We start from the raw sequence: 21118 nt of genomic DNA on the forward strand, positions 1-21118 counted from the left end.
GGCGTGCTGGCTGAAACCAGCTGCCTTAGGGTGTGGAGAAATGTCAATGCGCCTTTTTTGTTCAATGCATATAGAGAGCTCGCTTGGCAGGCAGTTCAGAGGTGTCTCCCTACACGAGACTTTCTGAAGAGACGGGGGTCATCTAAGAGTGCAAGATGTCCCAGGGTGGGGTGTGGTGGAGATGAGGATGTTTCACATTTGTTGTGGTCATGTGGGGTGGCTCGGAGGGTTTGGCGCTTATTGGGGCCATGGCTGGGTGACCTGTTTAGAGTCCCAACGGAATCAGATGTCCTGTATGGGGTTATAAAGAGTGGTGACGGTAAGGGCTGGGAAAGATGGTGGGCCTTGATTAATTGCACAAAAGAGTCGATGTGGAGGTGTCGTAACCTAATGGTGTACAAGAGCCTTTTGTTTTCAGCGGAATCAATCGTTAATTTGAGCATAACCTTGGTAAAGGATTATGTGTGGAGGGACAAGGAACGATATGGAATTGTGGTATGTAAGGAACTCTGGAAAATAGAGAACACTGAGTTATGTAGAATTTTGTGTTAACATTAGAATGCGTTGACCTTGCTGTAAAATGTAACTATTTTGCTTGTTAACCTTTGAATGTGTTTTGACCTTGAAACCATGTTGTAAAATGTAACTCTGTGCCTGACTTAAATAAACGCCTAAAAATTGGTTCACCCATAGCGAGGCTCAGCCATTGCACTGAGGCTGTTGCTGACCCGTGCGAATTCCCCAAATGTGGGAATCTCGATTGCATAATTTCTGGTAGTGGGGGACTGCGTTCGCGCTCTCCCCTGATCATGTTGTTCTAAAGAAATAATAGCTATGAATGGCTTCATAGTGCTATATTGCAGTCCATACCATGTTTTGCATCGCTACGTTTCTTCAAAAGATCACGCAAACGATGACGCCCAAGCAGTGTAATGCATTGCGTTCAAATATGGAACTCTGAGTCTGGAATAACGCATTCATTCATTAATTCATTAATTCATTCATTCATTCATTCATTTCTTTCATTCATTATGGATCCTTATTTCCAGAAATATTATGTGCAAGGCCTAGATTATCAAAATCCGCTAGTCTGCTGAATGTTTTGTTTATTATTTTCATACTTTGAGTTGATGTAGCTGATGAGATTCATATTATCAAGTGGAAAAGTGTTTAATTGTTACATTTTTGGGCTGAATTAAGAAAAATAATAAGAATGTATTCAGTGCACTCACTTTGTCTGGATGACAGAGCCATTCACAGAATTCATTATTTTGACCACACAGGGAGTGCAGCCAGCAAAGTGGGGGTGTATTCACACCTCTGGTTGCGGCAGAGAAGACACAAGGACTTCTAATTTCTTTGGTGTGTTTTTTCTTTCCACTACCCCACCCCTTGTGAAAGCCAAGCACAAAGAGACTCAAATTCTTTTACAACTTTTATTTTTCACCCCGAATGGGTTTCATTGAAAAGGCAATGCATATAAAACACAAGTAAACAAGATCTGTTTAATTAAAAGCTCGCCCACCACAACAAGGTACAGATCTACAGGCGAGAACACGAGAGCATGAGACGAGAGACAAACATGTACTACCATTTGCAAACATTTAGTTAAACATGGAGCTGACAGACATGCACACATCAAAAGGAAAGGCACATATAAATAACATTAATAATAATGCAAAAATCTCAACAATTGAAGAACACACACTTGTACTCAAGATACAACTCAACAATTGGCTTGTACAGGCTAAAGTGCAATAATGAACATGATTATCCAAAGACTCAGGTGACCAATCAACAAATAAAGGCTCAAGCTGTTCCTCCCTTTTGTGTTTTTTTGTGTTTTCTTTAGCAAACTTTTGTTAAAACTGAAGCAGACAAATACATACAAACATCACAAACACATGAAGCTGACAAAGACAAACAACATGCATGACAAAAACACAGATTATCTGAACATGAACAACCACTAAAGGGTATGTAAACTGATTGTGTTAGATTGGAACTGATTAAGGTTAAAAAGATTGGCCTTGATATTGAAAATAGACCAGAATGGATACTACAAAGTTTTTTTGCATTTTCTTTAACGATATAAATAAATAGATAGTGCTTGCTGAAGCACTTTCATAACCCACACAAAGACAGAGACAAACACACACAAACAAGCCTCTTTCTCTCTCTTACAGATGGCACAGGAACAGTGGCATCACAGAGGTAAGTTATTCACACACACACACACACACACACACACACACACACACACACACACACACACACACTAGGGCTGGGCGATATGGACCAAAAGTCATATCTCGATATCTTCAAGCAGAATATCGATATAAGATATATATCGATATTTGTCGAAGGCGGGGGGGTGCGGCGCGCTCCGTGCGCAGATTTGATATTACTATTTCTACCGTTCGGAATTGAATACAGTTTGATGGTTGAATAAACCGTGGACTAGACACTGCCTCCGCCTCGTATTAGAGAACATTATAATATATAACATCACGGCCAAAAGCTTTGTGCGCCTCCGAAATATTATGAACCGTAACGATTGCGTGGGGGGGGGGCGGACATGACATGCTATTTTATGTATTCTTTAATATAGGTATTAGTGGGCAACTAACACAGTATTCAAAGACGTTCCAGAAATTCTGCCGTGCAGCCACGGTACCATGCGCTGTTTACAATGGATGTATCGCAATGGCGAGGCGCATAGCCTTTAGCCGTGTTCTGTAAATATTCTAGAACACACGGGAGGCATGTCGCAGTTCATGTACTTCAGCGAGTCAAAGCCAAAGTTCCTTTCCCCCAATTCCTTCTCAACCATGGCTCAGATAACCCCCAATACAGTCTCGTTGTGGAAATACAAGAGACGTCAAAGAACCGACAAGAAACACTCGCGTTACAGTGTGTGTGTTCACACACACACACACACACACATGTGGCGCTCGCACGGTCGTGTCTCATTGGCGGGCCAACGTCTCTGGGCGGGCCAGGCAGAGTAAGGGGAGGAGCTTGGTTGAATAAACCGTGGACTAGACACTGCCTCCACCTCGTATTTGAGAACATTATAATATATAATATCACGGCCAAAAGCTGTGTGCACCTCCGGAATATAATGGACAGAATTGCACCCCTTTGGTTGCGACAGTTTTTAAGCACTCTCCACAAATTACGTGATTTTGTAATTCGTCAGACAACTTATATCCAAACCATTTTCATACTATGGAGCTGTTGGTCTTTCGCTTGCAAACAAGCTCCTCGGAGCTGCAAGCTGCATGCGCAGGCGGACTCCATAGCTGTGTTCGAAATCTTTCCCTATCACGGATATAGTGCACTATATAGGGTGCTCGCCATTTTGTAGTGGTGTTCGAATTCTCAGTGGTTAATTTCATGCACAATATAGTGCACTTAAAATACCCAATAAATAGTGAACGATTTCGAACACGGCTCATGTTTCAAAAAGTGACGTGAGTCAGTGGAGGGGGCCGGGGGGGGGGGGGGGGGGGGGCAGGCAGAGGCTGTGTGTGTGAGCCGGAGGCAGAGCGGGAGAGACATAAGCAGAGTTACAAAATAGCAGGCGGCAGGCGCGGTTCGAAACTGGTGTTATTTGGAACAAATGTGCTGTAATTTCAACGCAAATTAAATTATATCGATATTGACGATATGGTCTCGTTTCATATCGCGTTTGAAAAAATATCGATATATTTTAAATATCGATATATCGCCCAGCCCTAACACACACACACACACACACACACACACACACACACACACACACACACACACACACACACACACACACACACACAGTCCTCCTTTCCAACTCTGCATCCACGACACTCTTAAAGAGTTCAAAGTTGTCATACACAACATTGTCGAAGCCAGGGGTAGTGGACTTCCTAGTGGATGGACAGTAGGAAAACATTTTCTGCATGCTTCCAGCCACTTTGTCCTTGAAAGGGTTGTACCTCTTCCACTGTCCACCACAGTTTGGCATGTGGCAAGCCCCACATGGCCTTGAGGACTTGTTAGGCATGAATGCCTTCACTGTTGGTGCAGGAGGGACAAAGCTCTGGCTGCAGGATGTCCCACGAAACAGGACGGAGGGGGCCTGTGGCTGTGCGGGGAAGACCTGCAGTATGGGTGCTGCCGACACAGGGGGTGGGCCGTAGGTCAACGCAGCGGGTGGCCTCGGCTGGAGGTGGGTGGGCGCAGAAGGCCTCGGCAGAATGGGGGTGAGCGCAGCAGGCTTCGGCCGGGTGGAGGACGACAACCCAGTGGGCTGAACGGGTCGGTTCGCGGGAGTCACAGGCTGTGGCTCATCAACAAATAATCTGGAAACATAAAATACACATGTGATCAGTATTGATATGACGTGTGTGCTATTTGCTTTCCACAGCCAACAGGTGAAACAAAGTGCTTATGACAACTTACCTCCGCTTCTCACCACGTCTCTTTCCAGCCTCGTGATGGATGAGCCGGTACTGGACCTGAGGCCGGTCTGGCGGAGGGAGGGATGTTGGCAGCGCAGGAGCCTCCGGGAACGGTGCGTCCGACAGCACTTTCAGGTGAGGAGTCACCTTGTGGCCGAAGGAGCAGTCGCTCCTTCTGCCACTTCAGCAGCCACACCAGCCAGCCGACATCATTCTCCACAAGCCACCTGAAGGTCTGACCGGCGTACTACCTGAACGTGATGACCAGCTGACCTTTCCACAGCTCAGCCCCCGACCTCTTGGCAGCCGCCTCTGCTGTCTTGAGATCCAGCCATTTAGGGTCAACAACAGTGCTGCTGCGGGCCTCTGCCACAGACCTTGCTGCCTCTGTACAGTACAGCCTGGCCTCTCCTTGCCGGTACAAAATGATGTTAGGGTACTGGTGTAGCTGTTGATGGCTGACCAGCGATGGTTTAGTGGCCAAGCTCTTCCCGCAGACATCACAGGTAAAGGTCTCCCTGGCGTCTGCATGGATCTTCAGATGACTCGCCAGTTTGGACTTTTCACTGAATGTCTTGTCGCACACGGTGCACTGATGTGTAGGCTCCTCCATGTTCCATCTGGTACAGTAAAACATGAATAAATGAGTACAACAAGCAGATCATTTAGATTGACAATATGTAGCCCTTTATTATACAGAAATGTGCTGTTGGTGTATTAGCCTAGGACAACACGCTCGCCAGGTTGTTATCAATGTTGTTAGAAATCAGCTACTGTTTACCAGGTATGCAGCGCATCCCATGCAACAAGAGATTAACACGGTCGCCAAATTGCTTTATGTTACACTTACTCTCGCATCAGCTGTTGTCTAAACAGTCACATTTACCCAAATCAACACATATCCACATCAAATTGTCCAAGAAAACGTTGATTGTCGCCGAAAAGCAACAAGTTTGCAGGTATGCGACGTATGCCCTTACTCATTGTAAACAGTGTCGTTAGCCGCGCCTAGTGTGGTAGAAATTAATGATTATATTCTATGGTGAACTGTGATTATTATGAGGTCTTTTATATATATTAGTGGAAAACACACGGTGCCTAAGTGTCTGGGTTTAGAACAGATGGAGCCCCCCCAAAAGGAGCAGGGCTATCTTTGCAGACCATTTGTTGTCTATTTTCTGACCATTCAGGTTAAAGTGGATTTATGACTGAATGGAGGCAGACACCTCAAGGAGAAGCTGTTCTGTTTGTGTGTATAAAAAGACGCCGCAGTTTGTGGACGGCAGTGACTCTCGAGACCTACTCGGCTGTTATCGTTGTTGTTTTACTGCACGATAAAGTCTTTTGTCAATTCTTGCTCCGGACCCCTCGTTTTCATTTTACTCTCTCTCTCTCTTGAATTAGTCTAAGTGTTATATATCTCAGTTAATCCACGACATAATTTGGCGTCACGAACAGGATGAAATAGGGACTCGTCAGCTGCCGGGCCAGAGGACGGGACGCGAACGGATCATACGACCAGAGCTCAAGGGTAAGTTGTCTTGCCATATATAGGATAGAGTCGTTTGATCTGTTCTTGCCCCGTCTGAACGCCGAGCAGCAGGTAAAGTGTCTCTTCGATCAAACGAACCAAAATGATAGATAATTGAGCGAGTGAGAGATACGGGGGCTCCGGGAGAGATTGACGTGCGCGCGCACATAGGCCATTCGCGCTCTGTGGTTCTAAATGACTAAGACGCTGTGTGGCTCCCTATTTTTGATACGAGTTGTTGTTATTGGGAGTTTTGAGGTTTTGGTTAAATAGACCTATTATAAAGTCCTGTGGCTGTCTTCTGAAGGAAGGAAGGACAGTGCAGTGTTTTGTTTAAATAGGCCTTCTGTAAAGTCCTGTGGCTGTCTTCTGGAAGAAGGAAGGACAGTGCAGGTCCGCAGGTCGGTTGAAGTAGGCCTACCTGTTGGATGACTGAGAGTATCCCAGAAAGCTGGGTTGGAATTCATTGCCGTCGATGAATTCATTCTTATTTTCGAAAAGTTTCCTTGAAGTACCAACTAGTGAATTGTCTCTTGGTTTGGGCCAATCGAACAGTTTTCTGATCTCGGATCGATTGAGTGAGTTTCTTTTATTTTGGGCCAATTGAACAGTCTTCTGATCTTGGATCGATTTAGTGAACTCTCTCTCTTTTATTTTGGGCCGATTGAACAGTTTCCTGATCTTGGATCAACTGAGTGAATTTTCTCTTATTTTGGGCCGATTGAACAGCTTTCTGATCTCGGATCGATTGAGTGAATTTTAATTCTGATGTTGGCATTATGAGGGAAAAGGGATTTTATTTTAAGTTCAGGTTGAGTAGCTCAGATTTGGAGTACTCGACTGTTCATGTTTTAATCAAAAGGCCAGTTTCTACGCTCGGTCAACCTTGTATTTGTAATTGATTACAAACAATTTGGACATTTTTCAATATAATATAAAAAATTGTATGAATCGGTTTATTGTCTGTATTTAAGTCATGTTAGGATTAAGTTACCTCGGAGGTTTTTACGACCCGGTTAATTTTTATTTTTTGTTGTTGATTCTGTCATAAATAAATTAGGCGGACAGAGAATAGTTAATTTGTTTAAAGTAGTTGATAATCATAAATAAATTAGACGGATAGAGAATAGTTAATTTGTTGAAGTACTGAATAAATGTGTAACCGCGCTGACTCTAACTGCACGTGCACGAGCAAACACACAGGGGACGAGCAGGAGCCTGCAGGCCAGTGTTGGGGCCACATTCCAATCTTCGGGAGGGAGACGAGCGCTTGGGAGGAGTTCACATTTGTAGCTTAGAGATAATAAAGTATTTAAACTAACTAGTAGAATAAACTCAAATAAATTGTATTAATAAATAGTGTATTTCAGAAAAAATAAATAAAGTAATAAAGTTATAATTAAAAATGGTACCAACAGCGGTAGAAGTTTTGAGTAGAGACAATCCACTCCTCAGAAATGAGATCAAACGAATTTCTGAGAAGTGGGAGAAGCGGACAGTTAAATCAGGCACAATATGGCCCGCGGGAGGGACTTTTGATCAGACAATGTGTAGGGACATGGAGGTAGTAATAAGGAACTACAAACCTAACAGAAGTGGTAAAAAGCCCTTGGAGAAGAGAGACAGGGAAAAGTTAGTGCTAGCTTTGTTCGAAGAGGAGGGAGAGAGGTGGCGCACATTACAACGAGTGGCCAGAAGAATAATCACAAAGAAAGAAGAGGCTCAACCTTTGCCTCTGAAGCTTGAGCCACCGCCGTACAAACCAAATAAGATGTATCCACTGTTAATTGGCAACGTAGAAATTAAAGGGGAAGTCACACTAGATGAAGGAGATAATAAGGGTAACACACAGGGGAATAGGGGCGCACCCATACACATGGACTGCTATGAGGGGATTAGGAAACCAAGAGAAGAGTGTAGCAATGCTGACACTAGTTATAGTAAGAGTGAGGATGAGGACGAAGATGAGACAAGTGGTGATGAGCACAGTAATAAAGATGTGAAAGATGGTAATGAGCGAATTTGCGAAGGGCCTTCTCCTAGAAAGAAAAGGAGAGGAAAAAACACAAAGACGAGGACGAAGTCTCAGAAAAGGCAAACAAAAAAGAGTACTAAACTCAAGGGGGAGGGGTATAGTGAGAGCCCAGCGACAGAGGAGCCTGGCTGCAGTATATCAGTACTAAGCCCCACACCACTCGAGTTAAATGAGAAACTAAGGAAATCGCAAAGGGCAAAAAAGGCACCCGACACCCTCCCCGGGAACTATCCTATTCTAGTCAAAGGACAACATGTCCACTATCAACCGTGGGGTTCACAGGACTTGGAGGGAGTTATTTCTAAACTCCCTAACATTCATAACGGGGCGTCTAAATGGATTCGAACATTTGAGGAACTCACAGTGGGAAACCTAATGGCAGTGGGGGACCTGAAAGCTCTGTTGGCAAGAGTATTGGGGTTATCTAAAATGGAGTCTGTACTGAGGAATGGAGGGTTGGATATAATGGACGTAATGCTCGATGGGCTTTCACTTGATCGCTACAGAGTGGCGATGTGGGCCACACTCAGAAGGGAGTTCCCGACCCATATCGATCATAAAAACATGAGAGGTCTCCCTATCAACGACACAGAGAATCCTGCATCCTACCTCCAGGCCCAAGTGGACAGATGGCGCTTGGAGACGAATGAGGATCCTGAGATCCATCCTGTGTTTTCGGTCATGTTCAGAAACTCTGTGATAGAGATTCTACCTAGCCCAATCAAAGTTAAGCTGGATGATGTGGTTGGACTGGTTACAAATAAATCTCACAGAGACTTTTGCGATCATGTGGTTCATACAGTGGACAAATATCGGCAGAATGAACACAAAATACAGGAACAAAGCAAAGAGGTGCAAAGGAAGCTATCTCAGCTTCAGTTGGAAGAACTCACAAGAAGAGAGAAAGAGAAGAGGAAACAGGTGGTTGTTTCAGAACCTGTTGATACAATATTGCAAGCCGTCCAGCAGGGCGCACCACAAACCCAACCTCCTCAACAGGCATTCTTCCCCCCAGTACAACAGCCTCACAGCCAATGGTCACCCACTCCACCTGCCATAAATATACACACACATAACAATGGGAACCCAATGGGTGGGAACAAGCAGAATCACAACAAGGGGCCCCAGGGACAGTATAAGAATAATCAGCAACAGGGGTCCCAAGGGCAGTATAAAAATAATCAACAGCAAGGATTCCAAGGACAACGCAGAGGTCCTTTAATATGTTATGGGTGCAACCAGGAAGGACATATGAAGAGAAATTGTTTGACTAACCCTCTTCCATCCCAGCAAGGACAGGGTAACGGTTATCAGGGGAGGCAAGATCAAGGGAACTACAACCAGGGACAGCAGGGTCCCTTTATAGGTTAGGGATATTAGGGGTGCCAAGGGAATCCACAGGGGGAGGGTCAGCTTGTAGCAATCACAAAACAAGCTGGTGAGGAACCAATACTGCAGGTTCTGATAAATGATAGAGGCACGCCAATGATGGCCCACACTGGAGCCACTTACACTTACGTAGGTCCAAATTATGCCTCTCACCTCCCCCTGGCAGGAAAATTCACCAAAACTTTGGGATTCTCGGAGCACACGCAGTTAATACCTATGACAGCTCCAAGGATGATAGTCTGTGAATTCTTATTTTAAATTGTATATGTGAGCGAATGAGTGAGTGAGTGAGTGAGTGAGCGAATAAGTGAGTGAGTCGGTGAGTGAGTGAGTGAGTGAGAAAGAGTTAGCATTGAGTTGAGTTAGAGGGGACAGATTAAGTGATTTGTGAAGAGTGAGACAGAGAAGAGGAAGAGTGTGTAGATTGGCAACAAGAAGTGGCGATGAGATTGGAGAAGGCTTTCCGGTTAGAATTTTCTTTGGGAGACTGATATCTTTCGATGGTCTTTTAAGATTAACAATCTAGTTTTGGAGTGTGTCCAAAATCGAACAAACCAGAAAGGAAAGGAAAGGATCACTGAAAGTGAAAATGGTTATGGAGATTTGTGAAAGCAAAGGAAGTAGGTAAAGAGAGGTAAAGAAAGTTAGAGAGAAGGAACGTAAGTAAGGAAAACCCGCCGGTGGGGGCTGGACAGAGAGACAACAGAGAGAAAGAGACTGAATTTGCATTGTGTTTAATAGATTATTTGTGCGTTTGGATGTACTCTGTAATTGGTTCCTGAATGTAACCTTTGTCCACTGTTTTAGAGAAAACATAGAACCACCACTGGGATTGGTGATTCTGTGGCTCTTGGAGACTCTGCATCGCGTCGGAACACCATGTGGTATAGATCATTACATCTTGGTACACAGAGCACTGGTGAGACAACAGGTTGGATCAGAGGGAGAAGGCGTTTGGAGAAGGGAGAGGAATATATTGACAGCAAAAAGGGCGGATGCGGACCGACCCGGAGGTAATAAATCAGCGGAGAGGAGGCTGGGGGTCGGTTTAGCTCAGGAAGTAGAGGGTGTCTTGTAACCGAATGGTTGCTAGTTCGATCCCCATCTCCTCCTAGCTGAGTGTTGTCCCTGAGTAAGTTACATGGTAATCACAGGATTTAGGAATAATTATTTAGACTCAAACATGAGCAATTAGCGTTAAAAATTGTCTGCACACCACACTCCACAGGAGTCAATGGGTTCAATGGCGCCAGGGTAAAGTGACTCATCAAACGAGGAGCGGACCCAACCCATGGACTCTGCGTGGATAGGTGGATGTTATTTTGGTGCTTGGGCCTGACGAGGTCTGGGTGCCAAGATAACAACACAAATAAAATATTTCCTTCGAGATTATGATAAGTAATAGACAATTTATTAAAAGCAATCTTATAATTTAGAAAAACAATCGGCAATACTTAAAAATTTGATCAAATAAGTATGATAGAACGTTATCCAAATTTCTAATTTAGGTTATCCACAATGACAAATGTAATTTAAAATAAATAAGTAAAATAAAATAAGAAAGGGTGTGTGTGAGCCTTTTCTCATGTGTGTGTCAGGGCTGCCGAGGTAGGGGAGAATCCTCTCCTACTCCAAGTGACTGAGTACACAAGGGGATACACAAGCATACTTCAGATAAAACAATATGGTTAATTACTTAATAGAAACAATGTATCAATTCAGTGTTGAATAAACTAGTTAAGATCAACATAGAGGATTTGGGTTTGGTATAGTAGTGAATCAAAATATGGAAAACACTAAATGCAAGCAATAGGTAGAATAAAAGGTATAATTAGGTCGTCCAATTCAAATAGATAGTGAAGGGCAATCGGGTAGTATTATGAAGAGAATTGTGATTTTGAGTAATGGTTAAGACAAAAATGAGTTGCCCAATATTGAAGATGCAAGTTTTAATATTGTGATTTTTGTTTTCTTTCACATCTCCCTAGTTAAGGACAATAGGTGGATTGACGCTATATCTGCTGGGAAGGAGACATACATGCTATGTTGTCAAATTGGATTCGGAAGTAGTGGGTTTACCTTCAAATGCCACTAATACTGCTGCAACACTTTAATAATTTTAACTCTGATAAATTATCTTTTGTTTTATAGTCGCCCTGATGTGCATTCATGACGCACACATATGGCTGCATAAGGCAGATGCGGCTGAAGACTCTGTCTCCATCCCTCCACTTTGCGATCTATACCACCATATAGGTGGGGATTGATCGTATCCCAGGTACGGCATCCTGCAATAAGCCAGTATGGAAGGCTGGTTAGCCAATGACGGGTAAGATCCCACCTTGAAGCCCGGGACAACCTAATACAGGCACAGTCACGATTACTTGGCAGAGTCACTGTGAGCACTGGCTCACCTGATCATGAAGTGACGGACTGCAACCATCATAGGAAAAGCCGGCTGATGAAAGGTGGAGGGGGAACAGGAGTCAGATATGTCAGCTCTGGCAGCAGAGGTCGTCTTGAAACGGGGCATGTCGCGTTTTATTTCATTTTATTTTACCTTTGTGGCATAGAAGGCCACTAACGCATGTACGTTTTTTCGGCTTAGTGCATGACTTTGGAACAGCGTGGTTTCGGGCGGCTGATGGTAAACCCACCCATATTGGGCTTAGGATTTGGACATACTGGTTTCGATTTCCCTTCCCAAAAGATTGGTTTGAGTTTACTGATGCTTATGGTTAGACTTTCGACGTTGGGTGCACCAACGGCGTTATTAGATTTGCTTATCATTTAATGCGTATGGTTTTGACCATTGCGCAAGGGGGGAGGTATTGAGGAGAATTAGGAAAAAATTTGAAAACAAGGTTTTTCTTCACCATACTTGCAAATAATGATTAACATCCAGCTAAATGAGTGTGAAATATTTGAAAAAACAGTGTTCAACAGATGGGTAGAAGCAGTCCCATCAGAAGACCAAAGTGCGGCTACGGTAATCAAGGTTCTGACTAGAGAAGTCATGCCAAGGTTTGGAATTCCGTCACAAATTAGCTCAGGCAATAGAGCTGCGTTTATTCAGAAAACACTCAAACAAGTGATTTAACATCTGCATGTCAAACAAAGATTAGGCTGTGTCTACATTCCTCAAACCACAAGGTATGGTGCAGAGAGGAATCGGACACTTAAGACAAAGATTAACAAAATTAAATTAGAGTACTAAATTAAAAGACTAATGCACTACGACTGACACTAATGAGTTATCGCATGAAAACTAACAGAACGACGCATCTAACCCCGCATGAAATGTTTACGGGTCGACCCATGCCTTCACCTGTCATTCGAGGGCCTCATAAAGGACCTCCATTAGAACAATTGGAAACTGAATTAAGACGCTATTTGGGACAACTAACTGGCATACACAGGCTTATTTTTCAACAAGAGAAAGACAGAGTTCCAGAGTTGGAGAAGGAGCCACCAAGGGGGGTGGAGCCAGGTGACCAAGTGTATCTCAGGATGTTCAGGAGAAAGTGGAACTAGCCCAGGAGAGAAGGACCATACAAAGTCACCAGCGCAACACCAACATCCATCCAAGTGGAAGGAAGTGCCACGTGGTATCATCTCAACCACTGCACAAAAGCTGCTCAACCCAAAGCCAGAGACGACCGTGAGAAGGAGGAGCCAGACGCAGACACACGTGGGGCTGACCAGCTGCCCCAGGACCAGATCCAGTCGAGCCAAGAGATACAGCAGCATGATGATGCTGAAAACGGGGAGCCTGTTTCTGATCCTTTACGGGTTGTGCCAGATTTCGCTGGCACAAGCACAGACCCCGAGGTAGGATGAAACCACGGGGACAACACAAACCTGGAAGGGCCAGGAATTAGGGGGTGGTAGGCCTACTGAAGAAAGCCAGAGAGGAACACAGGATAATCCGGCCCAAAATCATTCAGGACTAATTGACAACAAAGGGAAAACTGTCTTATATACTCAGATACCACCGCGAGACCAAGTTAATGAATTTGTGTTTACTGTTATGTCGGATAACCAACCGTTATGTGCATTAACCTTCCGCCAGAATCATGAACATGTGCATAGGAAAGATCAGTGTGAATTACATATCCAATTTAATTCAATGAAATGGTGTCTGGCATAGAGGAGTCGGGTGACTGGGAGAGGATGCTCTATGGGGAGATAGATTGGAGTGAAACTAGAGAGGAGACCGGAATGTGAGAATCAGACCCCTCATGTGAACCACAACCATTTCAGACAGTGTGAACAAATGGACATTGGACTAATGGGTTTCAGGGCTGGTGGCTGCAAACAGAAGCAACAACCACGATGCCCAAACCCCCCACGTTATATAGTATACCGGTATATGACGATAATCAGAGCTATTCAAATCCATGCAAGCTTGTTGACAATCGTAGTTTTTAATTTTTATTATGTTTCACATTATTGAATGTATGTTATGTCAATTTTTTATGTATAATATGGTGTCACATATTTTTGAAATGCCAATTTTCAATGCATGCTGAATGATTATTGATTATTATGCCGTTTATGATTATTATGTAGGTATTCTAGATACACATTTGATATAGTTGCATGATGAATATAGAATATTGTGTTATTATGATTAGAAAGGTTTTATGATTACATATGAAACAACTTGTAGGGATTAGAGTGTTAATAATACACTGCATTTGGTAAATCTTTTTGGCCTAAAAACAGGTTGAAATCCCTGTCAAAGCTCTGAGGTTTTTACCGATGACCAGATGTGGTGTCAATTTGGCAAGGGCTTAGTAGCATATAGGCTTAGCAATAATTCAAGTAATTTGTTGGAACCTTATTGGCCCCAACAAGGGGGGATGTGTGGTAGAAATTAATGGTGAACTGTGATTATTATGAGGTCTTTTATATATATTAGTGGAAAACACACGGTGCCTAGGTGTCTGGGTTTAGAACAGATGGAGCCCCCCCCAAAAGGAGCAGGGCTATCTTTGCAGACCATTTGTTGTCTATTTTCTGACCATTCAGGTTAAAGTGGATTTATGACTGAATGGAGGCAGACACCTCAAGGAGAAGCTGTTCTGTTTGTGTGTATAAAAAGACGCCGCAGTTTGTGAACGGCAGTGACTCTCGAGACCTACTCGGCTGTTATCGTTGTTGTTTTACTGCACGATAAAGTCTTTTGTCAATTCTTGCTCCGGACCCCTCGTTTTCATTTTACTCTCTCTCTCTCTCTTGAATTAGTCTAAGTGTTATATATCTCAGTTAATCCACGACACAATGTGCAGATCGTAGCTCCAGGAGATATTCCTTCTTCCAGCGGGTCCAATATGTATTGATTAGGCGCTGTCTGTATTTCCACCTTTTGTTTAACTGACGTTGGTCTGTGTTGGGGGCCGCTGCGGTTACGTTGCCAGCGGATGGGAGCGCTGTTAGACGCTGACCAATTAGAAAATGGGTTGGCGTTAGAGGGACAGGCTCTTCGCTGCTGGTGTGGGTGAAAGTGATGGGACGGGAATTAACAACTGCTTCCACTTCTATCAGAATGGTTTCGATTTCTTCATATTTCAGACATGATTTTCCCAGAACTTTACGTAGGCACGTCTTCACCGACCTCACCATTCTCTCCCACATTCCACCCCACCAAGCAGCTCTTTCTGCTATAAACTTCCAGATTATTCGTTTTTCAGCAAAGAATTCCTGTAGTTCTTTAGATGACAGGGAATCCCACAATGCTGTCAACTCCTTGTTGGCTCGTTTAAACGTTTTAGCATTGTCTGAATATATTGTGGTACATAGTCCTCTGCGTGACACAAAACGTCTGAACGCCAGCAGGAACTTTTCCGTAGTCAAATCAGTCACCAACTCTAAATGAATGGCTCTGGTGACTGCACAGGTGAAAAGAGCAATATAACATTTTCCTTGATTCTTACTGTACATAGGTCCAGCAAAATCCACTCCCGTGATCTCAAACGGAGGCGCTTCTTCAATGCGCTGCGCAGGTAAAGGCGCTGAAATCTGCTGGGCTGGTTTGGCTTTATATTTACGACAGATAAGACAAGCGTGTACAACTCTTTTCGTTAGTTGTCTTCCTTTCATTATCCAGAATCTTTCTCTCGCTTGGTTTAGCGTGTCTTGGAGACCAGAATGCAACACTCTTAGTACTCCACTGTCATCCAGAAAGGGACTTAGAGACTTAATTTTGGACTGAAAGTTAACTTCTTTACCTCTTTTCAGTTGATTGATTTCTTCGTAGAAACTTCGATTCTGTGTTAATCGGATCCAATAAAGCTCTGCTTCAGCGATTTCTCCAGCTGTTAATGTTCCGGTGCTTTTTGCCTTTTCTCTGGCGTTGTTTATGAATCGTCGGACCCAGGCAGTAATCCGCAGCATTCGGCTGAGGTCACTGTGGTTCTTTATTTCGAGTATTTCCATTTCCTTTGAACCTTTGGAATTTAACAAACTGGTAATTTCCACAACTGCCATATTTTCTTTTACAGCGTCATCATTTTCGTTTGGTTCAATATCATTGTCACGGTAATTTACATCGCTTTGCTTAAGCCACTCTGGGCCCGTCCACCACAGAGTGTTGTCTAGCAACTGGTTCACACTTATGCCCCTTGTGGCGCTTTCGGCAGGATTTTCTTTCCCTTTACAAAAGCTCCACTGCTCAGGTTCTGTGAGAATCTGGATCTCTCGGACTTCCACAAAGGGTTTCCACTGTTTTGCTGAACTTTTTATCCAGTGCAAAGTTATCATAGAATCACTCCACAGTTTCACTTGATTATTTTCCATTTCAAGGTGCGTATTACATAGTGACTGAGTCTAGCTCCGATGAGAGCACCGAGGAGTTCTAGTCTCGGTAAAGTTACTTTTTTAAGTGGCGCTACTCTTGTTTTTGCTGTTATAAGAGTCACTGTGCACTCACCATTTTCGGGGATAACTCTCATGTAGGCAGCTGCGCAGTATGCACTTTCACTCGCATCACTGAAAACGTGAACCTCTTTTTTAACAGGTGGATTCAGGTCAGTGATGCGAGTGAAAGTGCATACTGCGCAGCTGCCTACATGAGAGTTATCCCCGAAAATATCCAGCTGCCACCCCAGTTGGCAGCGGCAAATTCATTTATTTATTTTTCTTGCTTTTACAAGACATTTACGAAAGCCAGTTTCAAATGACCGACTGCAAGTGAATGCAGCCAGGAAATATTGCCCCATCCCGCCCCATTCAGCAGGTATTCAAATTGCATACCTGATTTCATACCTGATTTAAACAGCTGTTATTGATAAATATCTGATTTCAAAAGTGTCGTTATTGAGATATTTGCACTCATCGTCGGGCCAAGTTCCAAATCGAAGGTCTGCTTGATTGATGACTTGTATTTGTACTTTTCATGTATTTGCAATGCACTCGCTAAGCCTGTTGTTAAAATAAAATATGGAATAAATAACTTCCCTACCAGGGACATCATATGACGAATGTTGCGGATGGCACTTCAAAAGCGTGCAGTAACATTAGGCTATTAGTTTATTTTTAATTCTTATTCACAATTCAGCGCAGCATTCGAATTTTGCCTTTTTTTTTCTCAGCGCAGCATTCGACACCATCTCCCACCCTCTGCTCCTGGACCGCCTAGCTGGTATTGGGATCACTGGTGCTGCACTCTCCTGGTTTACATCCTACCTCACCGGCCGTCAACAATTTGTTCAACTAAGAAACCACAAGTCTGGGTGATCAGGTGTCTCACTGGCTGTCCCCCAGGGGTCAGTCTTGGGTCCACTCCTCTTCACCATTTACCTCCTCCCGCTGGGCACACTCCTCCGTCACCATGGGGTCAATTTTCACTGCTACGCTGACGACACACAGGTCTACATCTCCACCAAACCCACCGCTGCCATCCCCCCCACTTCCCTCATCACGTGCCTGGAAGAGATCCGGAGCTGGTTGAGCAGGAACTTCCTGAAACTCAATGGAAACAAGACCGAGGCCCTGCTCATCGGATCCAAATCCACCCTCACTAAATCACAACACACCCCAGCTCCACTCATAATTATCGATGGATTCCCAGTACCCTTCTCCTCCAAAGTCAAGAGCCTCGGCGTCATCCTGGACAACACCCTCTCATTCGCACCCCATATTCACAACATCACCCAGACTGCATTCTTCCACCTCCGCAACATCGCCAGACTCCGCCTATCACTGACCCAATCCAGCACTGAAATCCTAGTTCACTCATTTGTCACATCACGCATAGACTACTGCAACGCCCTCCTCACCGGACTCCCCACCAAACTCATCAACAGACTGCAGATCATTCAGAACTCAGCCGCCCGGATCATCACCCGCACCAAATCATCTGACCACATCACCCCTGTCCTCATTCAACTTCACTGGCTCCCAGTACACTACCGCATCCAATACAAAACCCTACTCCTCACCTACAAAGCTCTCCACAACCTAGCCCCCAGTTATCTCTGCGACCTCCTCCAAGAATACACTCCCTCCCGCTCCCTCCGCTCAACCTCTGCTGGACTACTATGTATCCCCACATCACGACTCACTTCAATGGGTGCCCGGTCATTCAGCTGTTCAGAACCCAGGCTCTGGAACTCCCTCCCCCCACACATAAAACAGTCAGACACCATTACAACCTTCAAGTCACAACTCAAAACTCACCTGTTCAAACTCGCACACAACGTCTAACTGATCACTGTTTTTTTTTTTTTTTATACTTTATTGTAGGATCATGAGTTATTTTTACATTGACATCTTCCTACAAACATTTTTTTATTTTTATTTTATATATATATTTATTTAAATGTAAACAATATAAATAAATGGATAAGTAACTAAATAAAATAAAAAAATAGGTAAATAAATAGAAAAAATAAATAAATAAACAAAACAAAACAAATCAATACTACATATAAAAAAAGATAATAATAATAAGATAATAATAATAATAGAATAAAAAACACATACAGTATATATATACACAAGTTAACTCTTCCAGCACTGATCACTGTTTTGATTGTTTTTTGTTTTGTTTTGTCTTGTTTTTGTTTTATTTATTTCTTATTGCTTATGTTTATTTATTTATTTATTTATTTATTTATTTATTTTTTCCACAATGTCTTGTTTTTTAAAAAATGTATGATGACTATATGCTCTGTAAGGTGACCTTGGGTGTTTTGAAAGGCGCCTCTAAATTAAATGTATTATTATTATTATTAATTAGTTTAGTTAACATGTTTTAATGTAGCTCAAAATATACATGTTAAAAATATACATAAATTGTGGGTGTGGTCATACGCCAGTAGTTTCTGCCCCACCGAAATGAAGGGGCACCGCCCGCTAGTGAGCCTAGTAACCTAACGGCTCAATCCAACATTGTTTTTCAAATGTATGTTGCCTAGCAACCGAAGCTGCCCGGTCTCTACGTAGTACGTACTCTCAACCTATGCTCTCCCTCTCATTCAACCCAGCCTGATATTAAAGCGAAATTTGGTATAAGGGTATGGAGGACCACAAGTGTCACGGAAATAGTAATAAAGAAATAGACTAAATAATAAAGTAATTCATTATTTGATCTTTTAATGGGCAATAAAAGAGGAATTAAAAAGAAATATTTACAAATTAAATATGAATCCATCAATAAGTAGCTCAAATTAAAAAGGGATTTACAAAAACATAAAACAGTCAATAAATACTAGGGATGGGAATCGAGAACCGGTTCTTGTTCAGAACCGGTTCAGAGTCAACCGATTCCTTGGAATCATTAGCAAGCCTGCTTAACGATTCCGCTTATCGGTTCCGGTCGCGGCAAATGCGTCATGACGTCACACACACGCTGCTTTTGTTTTGGTTCAGAACGCAGCAAACATGGCGCCGCCGAGGAAGAATCGCATTGTGTGTTCACACCAAACGCGACGGGGCGACAAGATCCCATACAAAGTGAACGTAGAGACGCGTATAAGGGAATTTTCGCGGGAGAAAACCGGCGACAAGTTTTTGTCGTGATGACAGCCAATCAGCGTTCAACAGCGTGATAACTGGGTGACATGTGTAACGTAACAGCCAATCAGCGTTCAGCCGTCAAACTCAGTGCAGTGCAGTCCGGGGTGACTGCGGCATGGAGGAGAAAGTGATTGTTGCAGTTTGCGACTCCCGGAGCTCTATATATAATAGTATACAATATATTATAATTGTATATATAATATCACGGCCAACAGCTCTGTCGCCTCCGGATGGCCGTAGCGCGGGGAGCTCTCATAGGGATTGGGCTTCTCGGGATTTGTTTACCGGCATTGCTATGGTTTCCGGTCTTGTGTTTTCCAACGGTTTAATAGGTAGGCCCATCTAATAAATCTCTGTCTAATCAATGCTTCATTTTGTTTATGTCAGTTGAATTTTGTTACAAGTTGAATGCAAATGAGCACTGTTAGCATTACAAAAGGCACAAGCTCTTACTTGGCTGTTTTCAGTCTGTGTTTTTAGTTGTATGGCACATAATGATGGCATATATTTTTATATATTTTTTCGTCTAGACCAGCCGTTCTCAATCTGTGGTACGCGTACCACTGGTGGTACGCGAGCGCACTCTAGTGGTACGCGGAGTATGAACGATTTGTTGAAGCAATTTTTTGAAGTTGAAGCAACCGTTAAAAAAAAAATCAGGGATGGGCGTGGGGAATCGATAACTCGAGTACTACTCGTTACAAATGAACTCGGTTGGTGGACAGGCAAACTCGAGTTTGCATACACACAAACAAACAAAGTTTTCTGAAGCAAATGTATCAATTTTCTGTGCGGCGCCACTAACGCATGCCGTGGGCACAAAGCAAATTAAATGTATCCATTTCTGTGTGGCGCGTTCCGTGCCGTGTGCAGGCACGCCAGAATTCAAAAAGTTAAGAGATGGTGGTTAAAGCAAAGCGCAGCGAAGAATTGAAATAGGCCTACTTTAAAGAAATAGGAGATCATAAGGTGAAATGTAAAATATGCAAAGCGAAATCGAGCTACCAGAGTAGCTACTACAAGTACTAGGCGGCAACATATGCTCCTGAAACACAACGGTGAGTTCGGGAAAGCAGACCCGCAGCAACCAAGTGTGTCGGCTATTTTAACCGCCGCAAGACGCAGCCGTAATCCCGGCCGTGTAGAGAAGATCACAACGCGTAATCCATAGTCCATTTGCTGCCGTTTTATTTGCAGCTTTAAATTATTTGCAATGGTTAGGCTACTTGTTTCGTTTTAGTTTTTTTTTAAACTGTTACAGGCCTTGGTTCGACGTGATTTAAATTGTGAGACGCATAGGCCTATTTATTTTTGTAAGGAAAATGTGTTTTGAACGTTTGCAAAAATAAATAATGAATACTCTGATAACGCTGACTGTTTTGATGGAGAATAAGCATTAGGCCTACATGTTTGGTTGGTAATATTGCCGTTCATCATCAGGCCTCTTCCTGCTGCAGTTGCGTTGCATTCTAAAAATAGATTTGATTAAACGAGTACTCGATCTCGATTGATCCTCGAGGATTTCCTTCGATCACTCGAGTTTACTCGTGCCCATCCCTAGGCCATGTACCCATCATATGCAATCATCTTAAACCTGCATTGACTAACTGCTGTGACGACGAGTAGGGGAAGCAACATTTTTGCAAAATCGTCCTGTGACGAGACGTTGAAAGTCTGCTTTCAGGGGCCAGACATTTC

General features: G+C 43.4%; 1 protein-coding gene and 1 non-coding gene across 9 annotated transcripts in view; one reads left to right on the plus strand and one right to left on the minus strand.

The window, feature by feature from the left end:
* The window catches only part of LOC130378559 (uncharacterized), a 112977-nt gene that overhangs the window by 81761 nt on the left and 10098 nt on the right, over positions 1-21118 (minus strand). For 4 of the 8 annotated variants that reach the window (XM_056585302.1, XM_056585301.1, XM_056585298.1 and 1 more), the window contains one exon: positions 10327-17362. The exons of 1 other annotated variant lie outside the window; for it this stretch is intronic. In XM_056585302.1, the coding sequence (XP_056441277.1) occupies positions 14669-16198 (1530 nt within the window). In that variant the 5' untranslated portion in view covers positions 16199-17362 and the 3' untranslated portion in view covers positions 10327-14668. Of the gene's footprint in view, positions 1-10326; positions 17369-21118 lie in introns of those variants that run through there. 3 more of the 8 variants (XM_056585299.1, XM_056585306.1, XM_056585305.1) reach the window with 3 other exon arrangements.
* LOC130378565 (U1 spliceosomal RNA) lies at positions 644-806 on the plus strand. Its single transcript, XR_008894764.1, has one exon. It is a non-coding gene; the product is annotated as a U1 spliceosomal RNA (small nuclear RNA).

The sequence above is a fragment of the Gadus chalcogrammus genome, unplaced genomic scaffold (genome assembly GCF_026213295.1).
Source record: "Gadus chalcogrammus isolate NIFS_2021 unplaced genomic scaffold, NIFS_Gcha_1.0 GACHA088, whole genome shotgun sequence".
In the NCBI taxonomy this organism is placed as follows: domain Eukaryota; kingdom Metazoa; phylum Chordata; class Actinopteri; order Gadiformes; family Gadidae; genus Gadus; species Gadus chalcogrammus.